We start from the raw sequence: 20,257 nt of genomic DNA, 5'->3' as shown, positions 1-20,257 counted from the left end.
CATATGAAATAATGTTGTAAACCTAAAAGCACTCGGTAAACAATACTTATTCTAATTAATATTGCCATCATTAATAATAATTGCATTAAACGTTAACCTTGAGTCCTGGCCAAAGAGAAAGTCATAGAGTATTTTACCTTTTCAGACCTTCTTCAAACACAGGGATTCTGCACACACATCTCTAGTAAAGTTACTGGTCCACATACATCTTGGTGCTCCAGATATTTTGCAAAACTTTAAAATTACCTTGTAATTTCACCCAAAGCCTCTTAAATTTTCTGCTTCCTTTTTAGTTGCAGGATCCCACCCTCCACATTGTTCAAAAAACAAGATTTATTCATTTGAGACCAAGCATTACAAAGGGCGATGAGATTGTTAACGAAGGCCCCATGAAGTTCTTTGAGTAAACCAGGAGGATTTCATTCCTGGGCTTTTGCACCAGTGGGTCTCCATCCACACAGGATGTTAAATTCTGACCAATGTGATTTTTCATTGCCCTGCCCAACTACCACCAGCTGGTGCAAGTCTAGGACCACTAAGAGCTAGAGCCAGAATGCTCCATGCCAAGCAAGGTAGAATTACTAGGAAATGGCCTCAAAATCTTCTAACAATTAGTGGTAATGGACACTAGTATTAACGGAAATGAAATTTCTGCAGCTTTGATTGTAATTTGGCAAAAGAACTGACATGGTTTCCTGGGCTGACGGCAAAGACTCTTTAGTTTTCATTAACAGCTTTGGAAGCTCTCAACCTTATCCATTTGGTGTATGTAGTTCTGTGGACCAATAACTTTACTAGAAATGTGTGTGCAGAATCCCTGTGTTTGAAGAAGATCTGAAAAGGTATAATACTCTATGACTTTCTCTTTGGCCAAGACTCAAGGTTAACATTTAATACAAGTATTATTAATGATGGCATTATTAATTAGAATAAGTATTATTTACCAAGTGCTTTTAGGTTTACAAAATTATTTCATGTGCACTATATCACATTCGATCCTCAATATCTTTATGTAAGAAGCATTACTCTTATTTTATGGTGAGGAAATTAAGGTTTTGAGACATTAAGTGACTTGCTTCAGGTAAATATCATATACACAGCTTTCAAAAACCTACCTCACAATCCAAGTTGCACAGGGAAAGGAGAGATGCAAGAAATTGTACAAACTCTTGTGTTTGAGAAGTGGAGGCCTTTTACTGTAGGAAGTGTTTGACTCATCCCATGTGAATAATAAACAGCCATGGCTCTTTGATAGTTTAAAAATAGGTCTTTCAAACTGTTCTGACGTGAAACACAACTCAAGTCCTTCCACATACGTTATCTCAGTTGATCCCCACAAAATACCTGTTAGAGACAGGTGGCTGAAACCAATTAGTTACTTTCTGAGAAGGCAAGTATAGGGAAGAAATAAATTGTCTACTTCCTTGTATGTCCTATTTTTGGAGAACTAGGGAAGCAGTGTTGAACTGTGACTTGTAATTTGCATATGGCAGTGAAAGATCCTCAAAATCAGCATATTTGGTGTGGCCTTCATCCACCTGGGTACCTAGATCCAGGGCTAAAGAAAGACTAAATCTCAGCCCAAAGAGCTCTCGGGGTTTAGGGCTTTTTTTTTTAATCTTGTGACTGCATTGACCTTGTGGCAGCACAGGTATCCTAACCTGATGTCACTACCCAGGAAATACAGGGGTTTTTTTGTTTTGTTTTTAATTATTATAGGACATCATAAAGGAAGTATTATTGGAATCATACCTTGAAGAACGGATAGATTGTCAGATATGCGTAAAAGGAAAGAAAGAACATTCTAGGTGAGGGAAGAACCTTGAGCAAGGATATACACAAGCCAGCGTAGTGTGTATTCAGAGAAAAGTGAGTCATTTGATAACGGTGTGAAAGTAGTGGTAGTAAGAGTGGACAGAACTGTCACCACTGTATAAAACAGGAATTGGTAAACATTGTTTCTAAGGGGCCAGATGGTCAACATCAGGCTTTGTAAACCTTGTGGTCTCAGTTACAAATACTTAACTCTGCCATTATCATATGAAAACAGCCATAGACAGTGAATGAATATGTATGGCTATAATCCAGTACACGTTTATCAAAGCAGACTGTTGGTGGTTTTGACCCATAGGCTATAGTTTGCTAACCTCTGGCACCTATGGATCTCTTAGTCAGTCCCAGTTTGAATGGAATTGAGAAAGCAACATCTTTAATGTCTTAAATTGTCCTGTCATTAAATGTACTGTTTTTTTTTTCTGTAATTGCTTTCAAGTTGTTTTCAATTGATATCAATATTATGAAATTTCTAAGTAAGACAACTCATTAAACACAATCTGTGTCCAATATTAAGGTTAAAAGAAAATCCAATATGAACTACATAATCCTGGGTAACTACTGTGATTTTTAAAAATGACTTCATATGGAAATAAGATTTGAAATTGGCATATAATTCTCTTATTACATCACACAACATGTTATTTGGACCTATAAATCACAACAGTTTATCAAAACAATAAAAATAAATGATTAAGATATTTCTTAGTATTTAAAAATATTCTTTCAAACAAGGTCTATAAATTTTATATATATATGTATATTTCAAATGAAACAACTTTGAAGTTCTTGGGAATACTTAGAATAAGACAAATTGCTTAACTATAATAAAATGCTTTCAAAGAAAATCATAACCAGTGAAATACCTATACTACCAAGAACAAAGGAAGTTATAAAGTTTAGACATCTTAGTTACCATGACAACTCAGAAGGCATTAACTAAACAGATGGTAGTAGAAAAAATAAATACAGAAACACCTGAGGTAGTTTATCATCTAAGACAGACAATGATGAGGCATCTATGTAGCTAGAGGGAATACACAGTTGATGCTCTTACAACTCTGATCACAATTCTGTGTAGCAATATTTTCACATGCACTTTTTTTTTCATTCAGTGTAAATGTTGTTGAAAAATGTTTTGTGTAAGTATTTTTGAGGTAGGCTAAGTAGTACATTCTCTAGGGCAAGTATAGCTTCCCCAGAGTAGGACAACTATGATACTTAACCTACTACCCAGGAATAGTCAATGGGGTCTACTCCTCTAGGTCAGTTTCCAAAAGCACTTTGTTCAAAAAGACAGGTGAAGGTGAGAAATTCTCCCAAACCATAGTACAAAAGGACAAAGAGTTGGAAATTATGAGAAAGACATAGAAATCCCAATATAGTATCAAAAAGGAACTCCAGAAAGAGAAAAATGACAGGAGAAAATAATCACAAAAATGATAAAAGAAAATTATACAAAACTGGAAAAAAAAACACCAGTATGCATATTGAAAGGGCATAAAAAGAATAAATGAAAAACATGGTTAGTTAAAAAAAATTTCTAATTCCAAGGTTAAAAACAAACAAAGCAGGCTATTAGCTAGCACTCATGGAGTAAAAGCAAGTTGATAACAAAAATCAGAATGAATCTGACAATGGTACTTATACTACAATAGAACTAAGCCTCAAAGTCTACAGAAATATGAGCTAGAACCTAGAAAGCTATTAGTATTTGAGAAAGAGGGCAAAGACATGCTTTCATACCAGATCCTAGAATGTTTAAGATCACAGAATGTCTATGAAATAATGCTGTGAAAATGCATCCCAGGAAAATTAAAAAGTTATCCAAGAAAAAGAAAGATGTGGTTAGAAGAAATTATGGAGCATAAAACATATAATATTTATACTTGGGTGTAATAGCATTTTTAAAAGTCCATTTCTTTATCTCATTCATTTATTTTGCAAAAAATATGTGATTCTTATGGTTAGAAACTTTATCTTGTTTATTACTGCACCACCAAAACATAAAAATATGCTAGGTATATAACAAACATATATTACATGTTAATTGGATTTTGTTTTTCTTTTCTTTACAACTACATCGTCCCCCTTCTCACAACTACTGGCCTCTTATCTGCATTTGCCTCCCTATCCAACAAATGTCCCAGCTGGTCACATAATACCATCCTAAATAGCACCTAATTTTCTTCTACATTTCATCTTTCTGCTACTTTTGTTGTGCCAATTTCAAATTCTAAGCTACAAGTATTGCTAGGAAAATTATGCCATTATAATTTCTTGAGATGCAACCTCTAACGAGCCTACTGTATATTAGCTAAAGATTTCTGGTTCTTTCTGTCATTCTCTACTACACTTTTAAAATCAATTTTTACTGAGGTACAATTTTAAGGTAATAAAATGCACCCATTTTAGGTATATGATATGCAGAGTTTTGACAACCATACAACCACGATAGAAAACATGTCTACAATCACAAAAATTTCTCTCATGTCTCTTTGAAGTCACTCCATTTCCAACCTCAACACCAGGCAATGTCTGCCCTAATGTGTACTTTTCCAAATAGCAGTGTGGACAGAAAATCACAGATAAACTCCACTTGGTAAATGTTGTGGTAAAAGAAGAGGAAGTAAACTCATGCTAAAAGTATTTTTTTATTTAGTGGAGTTGCAACACATTCATGATGATTGACTGCACAAGTCAAGATACAAGTTCACAACAGGAAAAAATAAAAATAAAAAAACAACTTAGATATATCATAATTTCCAAACTGAAAAATTAAAATAGACTGGGACAAAGGAAAGAAACAATCTAACAGATGGCAATGGTAGGCACAAAAGGAGAAAATTAAAGAAATCACAGTTTAAAAGCACACATGTAAAAAGTAGCAGTAGTAAATCTGAACATACAAGTCCATTCACTCACACATGCAGAGACGTGATAAAGACAGTATTTGCTTACTAAAAGACACTTAGATTGTCTTAGATTTAAAATTAGAGAGGCAAAAAATATATAGATTTTAAAATGTCCTATTTATAAGAAATGGAATAAAAATAGAATGGTACAAAAAGCTTGAAAACAAAAGCACAAAAAAGATATGCTAAAAAAATATAAGTATAGGAGTTTCCATTGTGGCTCAGTGGTAACAAACCCAACTAGTATTCATGAGGATGCGGGATTGATCCCTGGTCCTGCTCAGTCGGTTGAGGATCCCATGTTGCCATGAGCTGTGATATAGGTCACAGACACGACTTGGATCTGGTGTTGCTGTGGCTGTGGTGTGGGCTGGCAGCTGCAGCTCTGATTTGACTTCCATATGCCACTAGTGTGGCTCTAAAAAAGAAAGAAAGAAAGTAAAAGAAAAAAGAAAAGAATATATAAGTATAATAATAATAATACCAGAAAATTAGAATTCAAGAGAGAAGTTCAATTAGAATTCTAAGCAATACAAGGATAATGCACATGGATAAAAGTTACAACCTACAAGAGGATTTAACAACCACGAACCTTTATGCTCCTAACAATATAGCTTCAAATTATATGGAGGAAAATCTAATAGAAAGTCAAGGAGTTATTAAAAATGTTTAAATACTGTTCAGAAATTTCTACATAAACAAAAACGAGTAGGGATGTAGTCTGGACATGCGAGTTAACTGGCTCTCAAAAAACAACAGCAGCTACTCTAATTTGCAGCATTTGCCATTTTCTGTTGTATAAATACTTCACCATACTGATTTTAAGCAAACAGTGTTTTAACAACTGGTTCACAAAATGCCTGACTATTTAAACATTGGTTCTCACAAGCCAATTCAATTTTAATGTTGAATTAAAATAATATCAATAACATTGGATTTAAAATCAGTAGCTAACAAATAGAAAATTTTTAAAAGATCCACTTATAAATGTAAAATTATCCTTTCAAATAATGCTGGTATAAAAGTGAAAATCAATTTGAAAATACACTTCATTTTTAAAAAAACCATAAAAAAATACCGTATTATGATGAAAGCATAGCATAGAGGGTTTTATAGACTTTCATAGGAAATAATTAGAATGAAATACTTTATTCTGCATTAATCTCAAGCATCTATAAAAATAATAAAAAAGAAAACAGAATAAAGTGTTACTAAAGATTAAAAAATAGGTTAATGTAGTAGAAAAAAGTAATTAGTAAAACTGAGATACCTCTTTGAAAAACAAATCTGATCAAAACTAAAAAGGAAACATTCAAATTATATACATACATATATGTATATATATTAACATGGAAAATAAGCCATTACTAATATAATTTTTATAAATTATATATTCATGCAAGTCAATTTGAACACTGACTTTCTAAGGAAACTATCAAAATGCATTCACAAAGATGAGGAAAACAAAAATAAAGATTAATCAAAATATATCTAATAAAAAGCCTCTGATTTCTTTATGAATGTTTTTGCCAAACATTCAGGGATTTACAAATACTTATGGTAATGTAGGATTATTCTAATTCATGGGCACCAAAATCTGATATCAAAACTTTGTAATGATATTCCAGGAAAGAAAATTATATAGCAGTCTCTTATATGAATATAGACGCTAATTTCCAAAATAAAATATTAACAAATTTCACTAGAGTGTTAACGAAATAAAATTAATTAAGGTTTACTCTTGAGAAGATGGTCAACATCAGGGAGTTTATTAGTACATTCATATGTTAGCAGATTTAAAAAGTCATACAGCTGCCTTTGTAGATAGAAAAATATTTGACAAAATTCAACATAACTTCTTAAACCTAAAAAAAAAATTATCCAACTGATAAAGGGTATCTACTACAAACCTATTCCTCTCTGGAGTCGTTTGCACTAAGTACAGACACAGAATGAGGAGAGACACACACCCAGGACTGCCAGGCAACAATGATGCAGTCACAACTCCACGAGTTCTAATCCTGGCTCTCATTTATTCTCCAGGTGACTTCAAGACATGTATATACCTCACTTCTCTATTTTTTCCCTCCCAAATCTGCAAAAGGGAAATGATCATAGAATATACCTCATATGTTATTGTGAAGATTATTGTGAAGATTAAATTTTATATTGTGCACAAGGCATAATAAGGATTCACAACATTATCGCTTAATGTTACATTTGCATCTCGTCAACAACCTTTGAGAAAAACAGGACAGGCATAATTATGATCAGCATCATTTCACAAAAGAAGATAGTGAAACAGAAAAGTTAAGGAATTTGCCCAACACTACACAGGATAGGAAGGAACACAGTCGGAGTTTAGTTGTGGTCCCTTCATTCACTAATAGTCATCAAATATTTATTGAGCCCCAACTATGTGTTATTCTTTTTCTAAGGACACAGCACTGTAAAAAACAAAAATAGGAAGTCCTGACAAAAATAAGCAAAGGAACAATTATAAAGTGTGCCTGAGAGTTAACTCAGTCACAACAGAGAACAATGAATATAGTATTCACTAAGTTAACCTCTATTTTACCAAGGATGGGCCCCTCATCAATAAGGTGACATTAAGTTAAATTGGTGCAACCACTATGGAAAACAGTATGGAGGTATCTTAGAAAACTATACATAGAACTACCATGTGACTCAGCAGTCCCACTGTTGGGCATATATCTGAACAAAACTTTCCTTGAAAAAGACATGTGTACCCGCATGTTCACTGCAGCACTATTCATAATAGCCAAGACATGGAAAAAACCCAAATGTCCATCGACAGATAATTGGATTAGGAAGATGTGGTATATATACACAATGGATTACTACTCAGCCATAAAAAATAACAAAATAATGCCATTTGCAGCAACATGGATGGAACTAGAGACTCTTATATTGAGTGAAGTAAGTCAGAGAGAGAAAGACAAAAACCATAGGATATCACTTATATCTGGAATCTAATATACGGCACAAATGAACCTTTCCACAGAAAAGAAAATCATGGACATGGAGAAGAACAGACTTGTGGTTGCCAAGGGGGATGGGGAGGGAGTGGGGTGGATTGGGAGCTTGGGGTTAATAGATGCAGACTATTGCCTTTGGAATGTATAAGCAGTGAGATCCTGCTGTGTAGAAGTGGAAACTATTTCTAGTCACATATGAGAGAGCATGATAATGTGAGAAAAAAGAATCTATACATGTATGTGTAACTGGGTCACCATGCTGTACAGTAGAGAAATGACAGAACACTGTAAACCAGTTATAATGGGAAAAAAATCATTATATAAAAAAATAAATACTTTGAACACAAAAAATAAAAAAATAAAAAACAAAAATAAATAAATTAATTAAAGAAGAGACCTAAAGGAAGAGAGTAAGCAAACCATATTTGAGGAAACAGCTTTTCAGTCAGAGGCAGTAACAGAGGTCTTATGGACTACAAAGACCTTGTGGGGAAAGCTTGCTGGGAACAGCAGGGAGGCTAAATTCAGCCAGAAATTCAGGACGTGAGGTGAGGGTTAGGTAGGGGCCAGTAGCAAGACATATGCCATCAGGGAAGGACTTGAGCTTTCACTGGAAAAACCCATTTGAACCATGTTGAGCACAGGGAGGATGTAAATTGGCTTAGATTTTCAGCTTTTTTTTTTCTTTTTTTCTTTTTGGCTTCACCCATGGCACACGCGGAAGCCCCTGGGCCAGGGATCGAACACCCAGCTGCAGCAGTAACCAGAGCCACAGCAGTGACAATACCAGATCTTTAACCCACTGAGCCACCAGGGAACTCCTGGTTTAGATTTTTAAAGCCACACTCTGGCTACCATATTGAGAAAGGCTGGGTGTGGGGAAGCACGGGCTTGGGGAGATAAGCTGGGCGGGAAGTTGCTACAATAATCCAGGATAACAATAATGGAGATGGAGAGAAGGTTATGTTTTGAAGAGACAGAATTTCTAATGAGTTGGATGTTGGGTATGAAAGAAAGTGTCAAGGATAATATTGGAGGTTTGGGCCTGAAACGGGAAGAGCCAAGTTATTGTTTATTAAAATGAGGTAGACCGGGAGAGGAGACAATGTGAGGAGTTCAGTTTTGAAAAAAAAAAATTTTCATGATTATTAAATATCTGACTTTTTCAAGATGCTGGGAAGAGAGCTGGACTTCGGAACAGAGACTCAGGAAGAATTATAGGAATGTGGTAATATACCAAATAAGCAATCAGTCAATAACAAAGGGAATCAGAGACCTATTATCTTCCAGTTCTGCTCACCAGACATTTACTGAGACATTTCCAGGCACTGTGTACCTGGAACTAGGTTGCAAAGATGAATAAGAACAGACCTTATCCTCAAAGAAATCATAGAATCCCGCCCACATATTTTCATCATAGGGCTGTAAATGCTAAACCTGTTTAGGTGCCGCAGATTTGTAGGTAAAGAAAGCATCCTGGAGGAGATGACAAAAATAGATTTCCTTTAGGGATGATTAAAGCTCCCAACCTAAGAAAGGCAAAAGGGGCTTTCCAGGTAGAGGGAAAATAATGGGCAAAGGCATGAAGGCATGAAACACTACAAAGCATTCAGGTAAACCCTGAACACTTCAATTTTACCAGTTTAAAAATAATGGGTATTTTTAATGGATCATCTTTTCTCTGGGTTGTATTGTAGGAAGTATCCTGGATGGACAGCTGTTGGAAACCCAATGCCATAGCCAGCTCTTCTTCAGTACTTAAGGATTTATCCTGGCATTGAGTAATGAGAATTTTGGTAAGAAAAATTGCATAGTGATAGTATATGAGCTTTTCTTAATAAGTTTTATAACTCTTCTCTAAAGATCTTGGAATGTCACAGATGTCTGTTCACATAAGGATTGTTCCTATTCTGAAAATAAATGAAACAGGTTAAGTCTGTTAACACCCTGATGTGCTCTTTATGTTCTTCTAAATGTATCGTTTCATGTATCTCACCTTATTTTGTTCTTTATGTGTCTGTCTACTCAGTAAGTTATGTGGTCTTTGATGGCAAATCTGGGTGTTATTCAGCCCCTCAGTGCAGACTATATGAAGGCACATATTCTTAGTTATTAAATGGTCAAGTTAACGCTACTCCCTGAAGTTGCGAAGGCTTTGACAATATAAAAAAGACAGGCAGATGTATTAAAACTCTGGGAAGTTCCAAGATAAGTGATTTTCCCAAATCACTCAGAAAAATGATTATGTATTGACCCTTAGGATGGCATAGAATATCTTTGGTTGGTTCTTTTTCTATCCAGTTTTTCTCCAAATGCCATTAATGTGTAATTAATTTTCATATCATTACATGAAATTAATATGTAAGGGGCACGCTTATATTAATAATTCATTCATGTTGTTAATCTGTGCTGTATGAAATATGTTGGACAATTAAAAAGGGAAGGAGGATGAGAGAGAAGTTTAAGGATAATAAAAACAAATTAAGTGGTGATATTGGCATATAGTAAATTAGTAAATACGTATATTTTCTTTAAATTATTGTCATTGAGGAGACACAGCGGGTTAAGGAGGATCCGGTGTTGTCACTGTTGTGCTCAGGTCACTGATGTGACACAGATTCAATCCCTGGCCCCAGAACTTCTGCATGCCATGGGCATGGCCAAAATATATACATATATATATATATGTATGTATGTATTATATTGTCAGTGAAGTGCCTCTGGTGAAATACATATTAAAGAATTTTGCACATGGGAAACAGAGCTGAAGATGGGGAAGAAAACAGAAAAGATCAATTCTGATTTCATGAATTCTACTAAGGAATTTTGAAATTTTGATAAATTTACATTTCGATAAGGTATTATTTTAAATATCGATTTTTAACTAAAAAAATTTACCGACTTTGTCTGTGATTATACTTTTCAGAAACCATATTTGAGAAGTACTTGCATCCAGTGCTACTTGTGTTTACTTCTGAACAGTCATTTTTTAACTGAGGCTGGCATTCATGTCTTCATTTTGGGGTAATTTTGTCTTTCATCATAAATATTATCATGTTAATGGCCATGATCATTGTTCTTTAGTATCTTCTCTGTTAAATTGGTTTAGGTTCGATTTGCTTAAATCAATGACTATGATCATTGCTCTTTAGTATCTTATCTATTAAATTGGTTTATGTTCAGTTTGCTTACATCCTTCAGGTACTCAGTATTTGGGGTATGATAGAGGGCAGATCATGAGATTCAGAGGTTTGGTAAACATCCCACAGAGCATTTCTATAGTGTTGTAATATTCCAAACAAATATCATATCCTGCAAATAAACTGAACTTGGTATCTAACTAAATTTGAAAGTACCTTCTGTATTAACATCCTATATGATTTTCACAGCAGTGAGAAAAAATAGATATTTAGGACTCACAATACTTTTTAAAAATCTCTCCCTGGCACTGACTTCTCACCCTTTGAGGCCTATCCTAGCTTGGTTTAAACCATTTCTTTCTTTAGGCCCTTTGTTTTTCCTCCTAATAAACATTCATATTTTACCATGCTTACTAACTTTTTTCTTCTCTGTTAGATACAGCTAATACCCTACACTAACTTGGCTCTAAGCACTCAACTCAAGTTATGTAAGCTAATTCCCAGTTCAGTTTTACTCTACTAATGCCTTCATGCTACGGGGAACTATTGATTTGTGAGGGTACCTTCTCCTCACAAAAAAGAATTGTACTGGCTCTCATGAAGATCCATTACTGAGCAACTGTTTTCCCTGAAGCTCTAAGACTTCTTCCAAAGTCACTTAGTCAGTGTATGTGTCCTGACATTTCTGTTTTACCAAAATAAATAAGTTATGCGATCTAGTTTTATGACTAGATAAGGCTCAAGTCCATAATATTTATGGAGAAAACTGGTACAAGGAGCCTACAAGAGGCATGTTTAACTTACTATAAAAATACTTATTTACTGTCAAAATCATTATACGAAAAAGATTATTTCTTATTTTAAGAATTATACAATTTATTAGACTTAAAAGTCCAATGATACCTCTACTTAAAGTAGTTGATTCATTCAAAAACATTTACTGAGCATTGCCATGCATCATGTACTGTTTTTATTTTTATTGTGATAAATTGCACCAGGGTTATTTATAAGTTGTCTGTCCAAATAGGCTTTTCTCTAATCCAGACCGGTCAACAAGCTATCCTATAGCATCAAAGTTGTCCTGTGTGTTCAGTGTTAATATTGATCTGCAAGGCAGGGATAACACTCATACTTTCACGTGTCGGAGTAAAAAAGTTTTGATGGCTCTTTTGCCTGTAGTGTTCATCGAGATAATATTATGCTCACTCAAAAGGCTTTGCTCTTTCGTTTTGCTTTCAGCTGTATCAGTGCAGGTCTTCCTAAAACAGAAGCAACCTGGCAGCACGTAATAAGTGATTTGAAAAAAATTGAAGATCTTATTCGAGTGAGTACTCATTTTTCCATAAAATATCTGGTTTAATTGCTAAGGAGTGTGCTAATCCCTGTGTTTTGCTGTCATTCTTAATGAAATCTCACTTGAAACAGTAATATCTCTGTAGAGTCTGTGCACCTCATAGAGCCTCAAATGAAATCTTTTACTTAGAATTTTCAGATTGTAATTATCTTTAAAATTCAGTGTATAGGTGGCGCAACATAAAGAGCTCTCTGTCACCACAGGCCAAAGAAACTCCCTTTTTCTGCCGGAAAAACTAAGTAGTTTGGTGCCGAGACCAGCTCAGCAGGATGGGGCTGAAGAAAGGGTGCTGTGGAACTTAAGGAAAAACGTTAACATAAAACAAGACACAGAGACATTTATCTTAAGTAAAGGTGGGAACCGGGGGACCCAAGGTCTCAGGGACTAAGAGCACTGCCTCAAGAAACCACACGCTTTTATTGTGCTCTTTAGATGAGATCAAGTGAGAAGTGGCTATGGATGGATGATATAGGGTTTGTTTGCTATTACATAAGTTCTTTTACTATTTTAAAAACCACTTAGCTGGTAAAAGGTTAAGCTCTTACACTGACCTCTAGCACATAACAGTTCTTAAGCTTAAGTCATTTACCAGCACTGTGACTGTTTTTTCCAAGCAGGAAGATGGGATAAAGTAAGGCAAGAAGATGGGATAAAGTAAAGAAGGACAAGATGGAGTTTTCAGAGAAACATGTCTCTGCAACAATTTGGTGGCCCCTATAGGGGGAAAGGCCTGACCCGGGGAAGGGCTCTCTCTTCCATGGATAAGAGAACCCTTTTCCCACCTGGAGACACTAGCTGGCCTGGCAGAACTTGTAGAGGAGACAAATGTGGGTCCTCCTATGGTGTGATGATGCAACAGGGGCAGCAGGAGAACCAGGCTGTCCAAATTAGCATCACAAAGATTCTTAAAACTAAACCATTATTGGAATCACAGCATGTGAACTAAGTCAGAATTTGCATACTAAGCCTACACAGGGTGGCTGCATGCTAAAATAGAAGATTTAAATAGGACACAGGGCCTCCTAACATAATAGCCAAAATACTAGAATACAATTGAAAATCACTTTCAAGCCAAGAAGCAAGAAAATCACAACTTGAATGAGAAGAGATGATGAAACAGACTCTGAAACGGAGATGGATTAGCTGTTGGAATTTTTGACAAGGATTTAAAGCCACCATCATGAAGATGTGCCAGCAGGCATTTACAAATATCCTTAAAACAACTGAAAAAAAGAAACCAGAAAGTCCTAGCAAAGAAAATATAATATGTAGAAGGCACCAAATGGAAATGATAGAACTAAAAAATATAATAACTGAAATATAAAACAAACTAGAGAGGCTTATTAGCAGAATGAATATGACAGAGGAAAGAGAGTCAACTTGAGGATAAAATAATAGTGAGAAAACAGACTGAAAAACAAGTAAATAAAGGCTCAGGGATCTTTGTGACAATAAAAGACCCAGAATTCCTAGCATTGATGTCCTGGAAGGAGAGGAGAAAAGGAACACAAATAAAAGACAGAGATTGGTTTAAATGATAACTAAATGCAAACCAATTTATTCTGTCTACAAAGAATTTGCCTCAAATGTATATATATGATATATAATGATAGGTATATATAATGACATAAGTAGGTTTAAATTAAAAGAGAAAAGAATATGCCATAATGTAGTGGGTTGTATAGTGCCCCCTGCCCATTCATGCCCATGTAGAACTTCAGAATATAACATTATTTGGAAATGGGGTCTTTGCAAATATAATTAGTTAAGGTGAGGTTGTAGTGGGAAGGGTTGGGCCCAAATCCAATGGCTACTGTCCTTGTAATAAGAGGGCAGGACACCTAGACTCTCACGGGGAAGAAGGCCCTGTGAAAATGGAGGCAATTACAAACCAAAGGAGATTGGAGAGAGGCAGCTACAAGCCAAGGAATCCCAGGGATCACCAGGTGATGCAAGGGGCTTGGGAGACATAAGGAAGGACAGTTCTCTAGAGCAGTTCTCTAGGATGGAGCCGGCCCAATTGACTCCTTGGCTTTGAACTCTAAGAAGTGAATTGTTGCTGTTTGATGACACTCACTTTGTGGTACTTTGCTCCAGCAGCTCTAAGAAACCTAGGTACATGCACGCAATAATTTACATAATAATTTGAAAAATCAGAAGTGGCTGTAGTCATACCACATAATGTAGGCTTCATAGCAAATAAAATTACTAGAGTCATGAGAGATATTACATCATGGTAAAAGATGAATGTGGAAAACATAATGATAGTGTGTTCCCACCAAACAGCAGAGCCTCAAAATATAAGAAGCAAAAAAACTTAACAATACTACTGAAAGGGGAAGCAGATGAATCTACGGAAATAGTTGAGGACTTGAGCTCCTCCTTGGGGTAACAGAGCTACTAGACATAAAATGAGAAAGAAAATAGAGGAACTGGACAACACAATCTACCAGCAATATCTAATTTCCGTAGATAGAACACTTCACCCAATAACAGGGAATAAATATTTTTTTCAGGCCCTTGTCACGATTGAACACATTTATCAGAATTTGAATCATGCAAAAGATGTTCTGCCACCACAGTGGAGTCAAGTAAAAGTCAATTACATAAGCACAACTAGAAAATCTCCACTTGGAAATTAAATGATATACCTATAAACATTTCATGAGTCAAGGAGTAAGTCTCAACGGATCTTAAAAAATATAGAACTGAATGATAATGAAAATACTACATATGAAGATTTGTGGGATTTAACTAAAGCATTACTTAGTGGAGAGCAAGGTTTAGGAGGATGAATGATGGAGGAACATTTTGGGAGGAAGGCGATTGGGCTGTAAAAGAGTAGCAGGAGGATTCTCACGATGATGGGACTGTTAGGTATATTAACTGCAAGAGTGATTAGATGAATTTACACATATAATAAAATTGCATAGAACTATACACATCTGCACATACACAGAAAACATGAAAAACATAAACAAAGTGGGTATACTGTATCCATGTCGATTTCCTGGTTATATTGTACTGTATTATGCAGGATGTCATCACTGGGGGAGATGGTGAAGGGGTACCCAGGATCTCTCTGTATTTTCTCCTATAATTCCATGTGAGTCTAAAATTATCTCAAAATAAAGAACTTAATTTAGAAGCTTAATTTAATGTTTTCAGCAGGTCGTTCTCATTGTACCTAAAGCAGGGCATAGTTTTTCATATTACCTAATTTTGTTTCCTTTCAGTCTATACATATGGATGCCACATTGTATACTGAAAGTGATGCTCATGTGAGTATAGTCTATTTTCAATATTGCTGTATTTTCCAGTTTTCAAAGGTCTAAGAAACATATTTTCATAAACTTACTGAAATATATATACCTTTTAAATCTAACTTTTGGCCTGTTCTCACAGCATATGATCAATGAATTTTATGTGTAATTGTTGAGGTTGTGGGTCTTGGAAAGAAAGAGATACATGTGTGTTGTTTTCATTGTAGCATCCTTGCCAAATCAAGATATACAAAAGCCTTTCCCTTCCTTGTCAGACTAAATATAGCATACACTTCTATGGTGCAATTAGATCAGGATGCAATTAAATGCAAGAACCAAGTCATTCAGTTTAAAAGTATCAGTTGTTTCCAGTACTACAGTGTGTTGTCACTTTTAATCATATTTTTAATAAATTGTTGAAGTACACTGATGCTTTACATTTTTCCCGAATCTCAACAACTGTCAGAAAAGGATTCTGACTTGTTACTCTCTGTGTGAGAAAAGAAGTAAACATTATCCTTAAAATCTATCATAATTCAAAAATGATCTATAACTTGTTTCACTAATATGCTGACAATACGTAAGGCATGTAGGATTTCAGTCCTGTTGCTAGTCCTTTCCCTCTGGATTGATTACTAAAAACCAGGAAACCAATCCCCAATTTCTTCACCTCGTAGAAAATAAACTCTATGTGTGTGCATTCCAAACAGTGAGTCCTCTCTCTGTTTTTCCTTAATTAGAACTCTTCTGAAATAGAAGGTTCTAAGACTTTCTAAGCATTGGAAAGAAGCCACAGCCAGAAACTAGAAAAAAACAGATCTTCCATCAGCCACTTGGATGGTGCTGCTCCTAGGAATTGTCTCCCTCTTTTGGCTTCAGCATGTTTTCCATTTTCCTTTGCATTTTCTTCAAAGTAGAAAGTAATCAATTAACCACCAACTCTTGGAATCCTGAGACGCTTTTTTGCAAGAAGAGAACCTTCAACTCTTGGTGGTAGAAAGAAGCTGAGATTGGAATGTAGATTTAAACCCTGACTCAGCCACTTCCTAGATTTGTTTCCTTGGAAGGCACTAAATATTTCTCAGTGTTATCATTTAATTTACTTTTTTTTAAATTTATGTTGTTATCAACATGGTGACAGCAATTACCCTTTCAATCTGGAGCAGCTACTATGGGGGGAATAAGGAAGCTTGCCAAGGCCAGGCCCAGTGGGTGTGTTCCTTCATTCATTCACTCATTCACTTTTTATTATTTATTTATTAGGAATGTAGTTAACTTATAGTGTTGTGCAAATTTCTGCTGTATAGCATAGTGGCCCAGTCACGCATTGAACTTATCTACAAAACAGGAACAGACTCACAGGCAGATTTGAGGTTGCCAAGGGGAAGAGAGGAGGGAGTGGGATGAACTAGGAGTTTGGGGTTGGTAAATGCAGGCTATTACGTTTAGAATGGGTAAGCAATGAGGTCCTGCTGTACAGCACAGGGAACTCTATCCAGTCTTTATTCATTCATTTATTTAGTGAGCACTTGTCAAGGGTCTGCAAGGGTCCCAGGTATTGAGCACAGAAAATCAGACAAGTTGTGTTCAAATTGCTGCATGTTCATTAAATGCTTCTTTTGTTTGAAGTTCAGGTTTTCATTAAATTAATCATTGTGGGAAATGTATTTTTTGTGAGACCTGCAAGGTACCTTTCTGATGTGGCCAGCCTGTGAAGAGATCATATTTGTGCTTTTATTTTTCTAAGAAATTTCTTGGAATCACGCCTGCCTCCAGAACTTTGGAACTTGCAGGAATTATGATTAGCAGCTACCACTGTTTAACATGTTACCAATAGGATCTGATTCTAAAACACTCTTCCCTATTCGCCGTCTATATTAATGTACTGAGAGTCTCAGGTCAGTATTAGCACCCTTTTCCACAGAGGAAATGTGCTTAGTGAGGAAAAAGTGCTTTATGATTTCCATATTTTCTAGGGTTATTATGTTTTCTTTTGCACAATATCACCATCCTTTCTGACTGTTTTGTTCTTAGTTTGATTGGGTTTTGATTTCAAAGCCAAAAGAGAGAAAAAAAAAATCAGGTTGCTTCCTAGGTAGAATTCCTTAGGGGTATTGTGTTTCTTCATCAAATAGTTGGATTGACTTTTTAAAAAAGCAAAATTGAGATCCTGCCATATAGCACAGGGAACTGTATATCTAATCACTTGCAATGGAACATGATGGAGAATAATGTGAGAATGCCGGGTCACTTTGCTGTACAACAGAAATTGATAGAACATTGTAAATCAATCATAATAAAAATTAAAAATAAAAAAACCAACTTACATCTATGTGAAACTGAATAATCAGAAAATAATCATTTTTGTTTCCACAATGGTTCTTTGTAATTCTTTTAGCCCAACTGCAAAGTAACAGCAATGAAGTGCTTTCTCCTGGAGTTACGTGTCATTTTGCAAGAGTCCAGAAATTCAGACATTAGTGATACAGTAGAAAACCTTATCATCCTTGCAAACAGCAGTTTATCGTCCATTGAGGTGAGTTACCCAGCAGTTATGCAGAACTGCAAGGCCAGGGGTCGAAGCTGTATCCTCATGGATACTAGGCAGGTTCATTACTGCTGAGCCATGACAGGAACTCCTATTTTTTCTTTTTTTTTTAAACACCATTTTCCAACTCCCAGAACAATGCTTGGCATATACTGGATACTTGATCCATTTCTGAAATGAATATATTAATGTTTAAAAGACTTTTGTGATATGTTATCTGTTATTGGTTGAAAGATTGAGCCGAGCAACAGACAGCTCATAACAACATCCATGGCAAACTCTTAATGTACATTTATATAGTCCCGCATCCTGACATAGTGGGGCACATGCAGCAAAAGGATGGGCAGGACTGCACAGTCAGAAGACCTGGACATGGAGAATTTCACTGATTATGTCAGCTGAGATGATTCATTTAATATCTCTGCCTTACCCATCTGACACGATTATTTCCCAGATCAAATAGGACAGCATTATATGGGATATGACAGTGCCTGGCATGCAGGATGTGCTTGATAAATATTGGTGAATCTGAATTTCAAACATTTAATGGGTGGAAAATCTAATTTTGATTTTTGCTGGTACATCTTTCATGGTTCAGATGATCTCTAGAAAGTCTATTTTTGATTGCTACATTTAGAATATTCTACTTATTCATGAAACTGTTTAAAGTACAACAATTTTTTATATTCACTGAAATAGTTCAATTCAGCTAGTAATGACTGAGTGCACACTCTGTGCCAAGCCCTGTTCTATATGTTAAGGAAGTCAAAACACATGGCCTTACCCTCCTGGAAAAACCTAGAGAATAGTGGTATGAAAGGCATAAAACTCTGTATAATACATAATACATGATATAATACAGATAGAATCCAAACAAGGGGTTCTGAGAATGTAGAGGTGGGACACTTAGTTCATCCCCAGGAGCTCCTAGGTTCAAAAAAGCCTTCCTACTGGAGTCAGTACCTGAGTGATATTAAGTATAAGTAGTAGGAGCTAAAGTAGAAGCACGGAACAGGCAGAGAGAAAAGCACAAACCTCGGATAGCCCGATGTGCACATGGAGGCCAAAGGCAGGAGCCCAGTGTTCCCAGGTGTAAATTTTCAGCTGCAAGAAAGGTGAAAGAAATAGGCAAGACACAGCTCAAGGAGGGCCTGCATGCCATGCAAGGAGTTGTGGATTTCGTGCTAGGATAGATGACTAGAAATCATGGAAGTGCTCTAAGCAGGAAATTCATAGTCCCATAGCCATGTCTGATTTTTTTCCAGTATCTGGAATCCAGTCTAGGACAAGTCAGCCTGTACCAAATCTCCTAGATCTCTTTTCCCCTAGTTCTTCCTAATAGGATATTAATTTGTCAATGTTCTTATGGCTCAAGACCTCCCCCCCCGGTTCAAGTGACACGATGTTCCTAGGAAAGGCATATAGTAGACTTTCCCATCTAATCCTTTCTTTTTGTTTGGCAGTATAAAACTGAATCTGGATGCAAAGAATGTGAGGAGCTGGAGGAAAAAAATATTAACGAATTTTTGAAGAGTTTTATACATATCGTGCAAATGTTCATCAACCCTTCTTGATTGCAACTGATCCTTGTCAGCGTTTCTATTATTAACAAACATCTTGCCACTGCTTAGAGGCAGCGAAGCGCTCAGCATTTCAAATGTGGTGCCAAAACAAGTTCTTCTAGCAAGAAGATGCTCAGCATCCTGGATCAGATGAGCTCTTGGAGGACAAAAAAATGGCATTGCATGCAGTGTCCAGGAACTGTCCTCAGACATATTTTATTCATTTATTTTTAATTTATTATTGAACTTGTACATATTTGTAGCATAATGTAAAATGTTGAATAAAATTCTGTACATATTTTATCCTTCATAACTCCACTGATATTTTACCACTTATAAGAAAATAGAGTGTTTGGTTCAAGAGTGATCGTCAAATTAGTGAACAACCAGTGGGACGAGGCACCGCTGCTACACGTAAAGACAGTGTCCTAACCAGTGTGGACCATTGACTGCAGGCTTCGTTTACTTCTCTGTTAGGTGTAGCCCTTAGTGGAAGAACTGACTACCAATGAGAAAGGAGGAACTAGGAAACCAGCGCTTTATTCTGTAATTTAGCTATTGATATATAAAGCACTTCTATGAAAGAGAGAAATTACAAGTGCCTCAGAGTTCGCATCGTGGCTCAGCAGTTAACAAACCCGAC

The 20,257-nt window shown here is 35.9% G+C and overlaps 1 protein-coding gene across 4 annotated transcripts in view; it reads left to right on the top strand.

Annotated features, from left to right (window-relative positions):
• The window catches only part of IL15 (interleukin 15), a 73,183-nt gene extending 53,266 nt beyond the window's left edge, over positions 1 to 19,917 (top strand). For all 4 annotated transcript variants that reach the window (XM_047798926.1, XM_047798928.1, XM_047798925.1 and 1 more), the window contains 6 exons: positions 9,445 to 9,543; positions 10,674 to 10,771; positions 12,127 to 12,211; positions 15,478 to 15,522; positions 17,903 to 18,040; positions 19,516 to 19,917. In XM_047798926.1, the coding sequence (XP_047654882.1) occupies positions 9,532 to 9,543; positions 10,674 to 10,771; positions 12,127 to 12,211; positions 15,478 to 15,522; positions 17,903 to 18,040; positions 19,516 to 19,626 (489 nt within the window). In that variant the 5' untranslated portion in view covers positions 9,445 to 9,531 and the 3' untranslated portion in view covers positions 19,627 to 19,917. The remainder of the gene's footprint in view (positions 1 to 9,444; positions 9,544 to 10,673; positions 10,772 to 12,126; positions 12,212 to 15,477; positions 15,523 to 17,902; positions 18,041 to 19,515) is intronic.
• Positions 19,918 to 20,257: the final 340 nt, after the last annotated feature.

Source organism: Phacochoerus africanus, chromosome 10, assembly GCF_016906955.1.
Source record: "Phacochoerus africanus isolate WHEZ1 chromosome 10, ROS_Pafr_v1, whole genome shotgun sequence".
Classification (NCBI taxonomy): Eukaryota; Metazoa; Chordata; class Mammalia; order Artiodactyla; family Suidae; genus Phacochoerus; species Phacochoerus africanus.
Note: the sequence above shows the minus strand (reverse complement) of the source record. Positions and strands in the feature narration are given on the sequence as shown.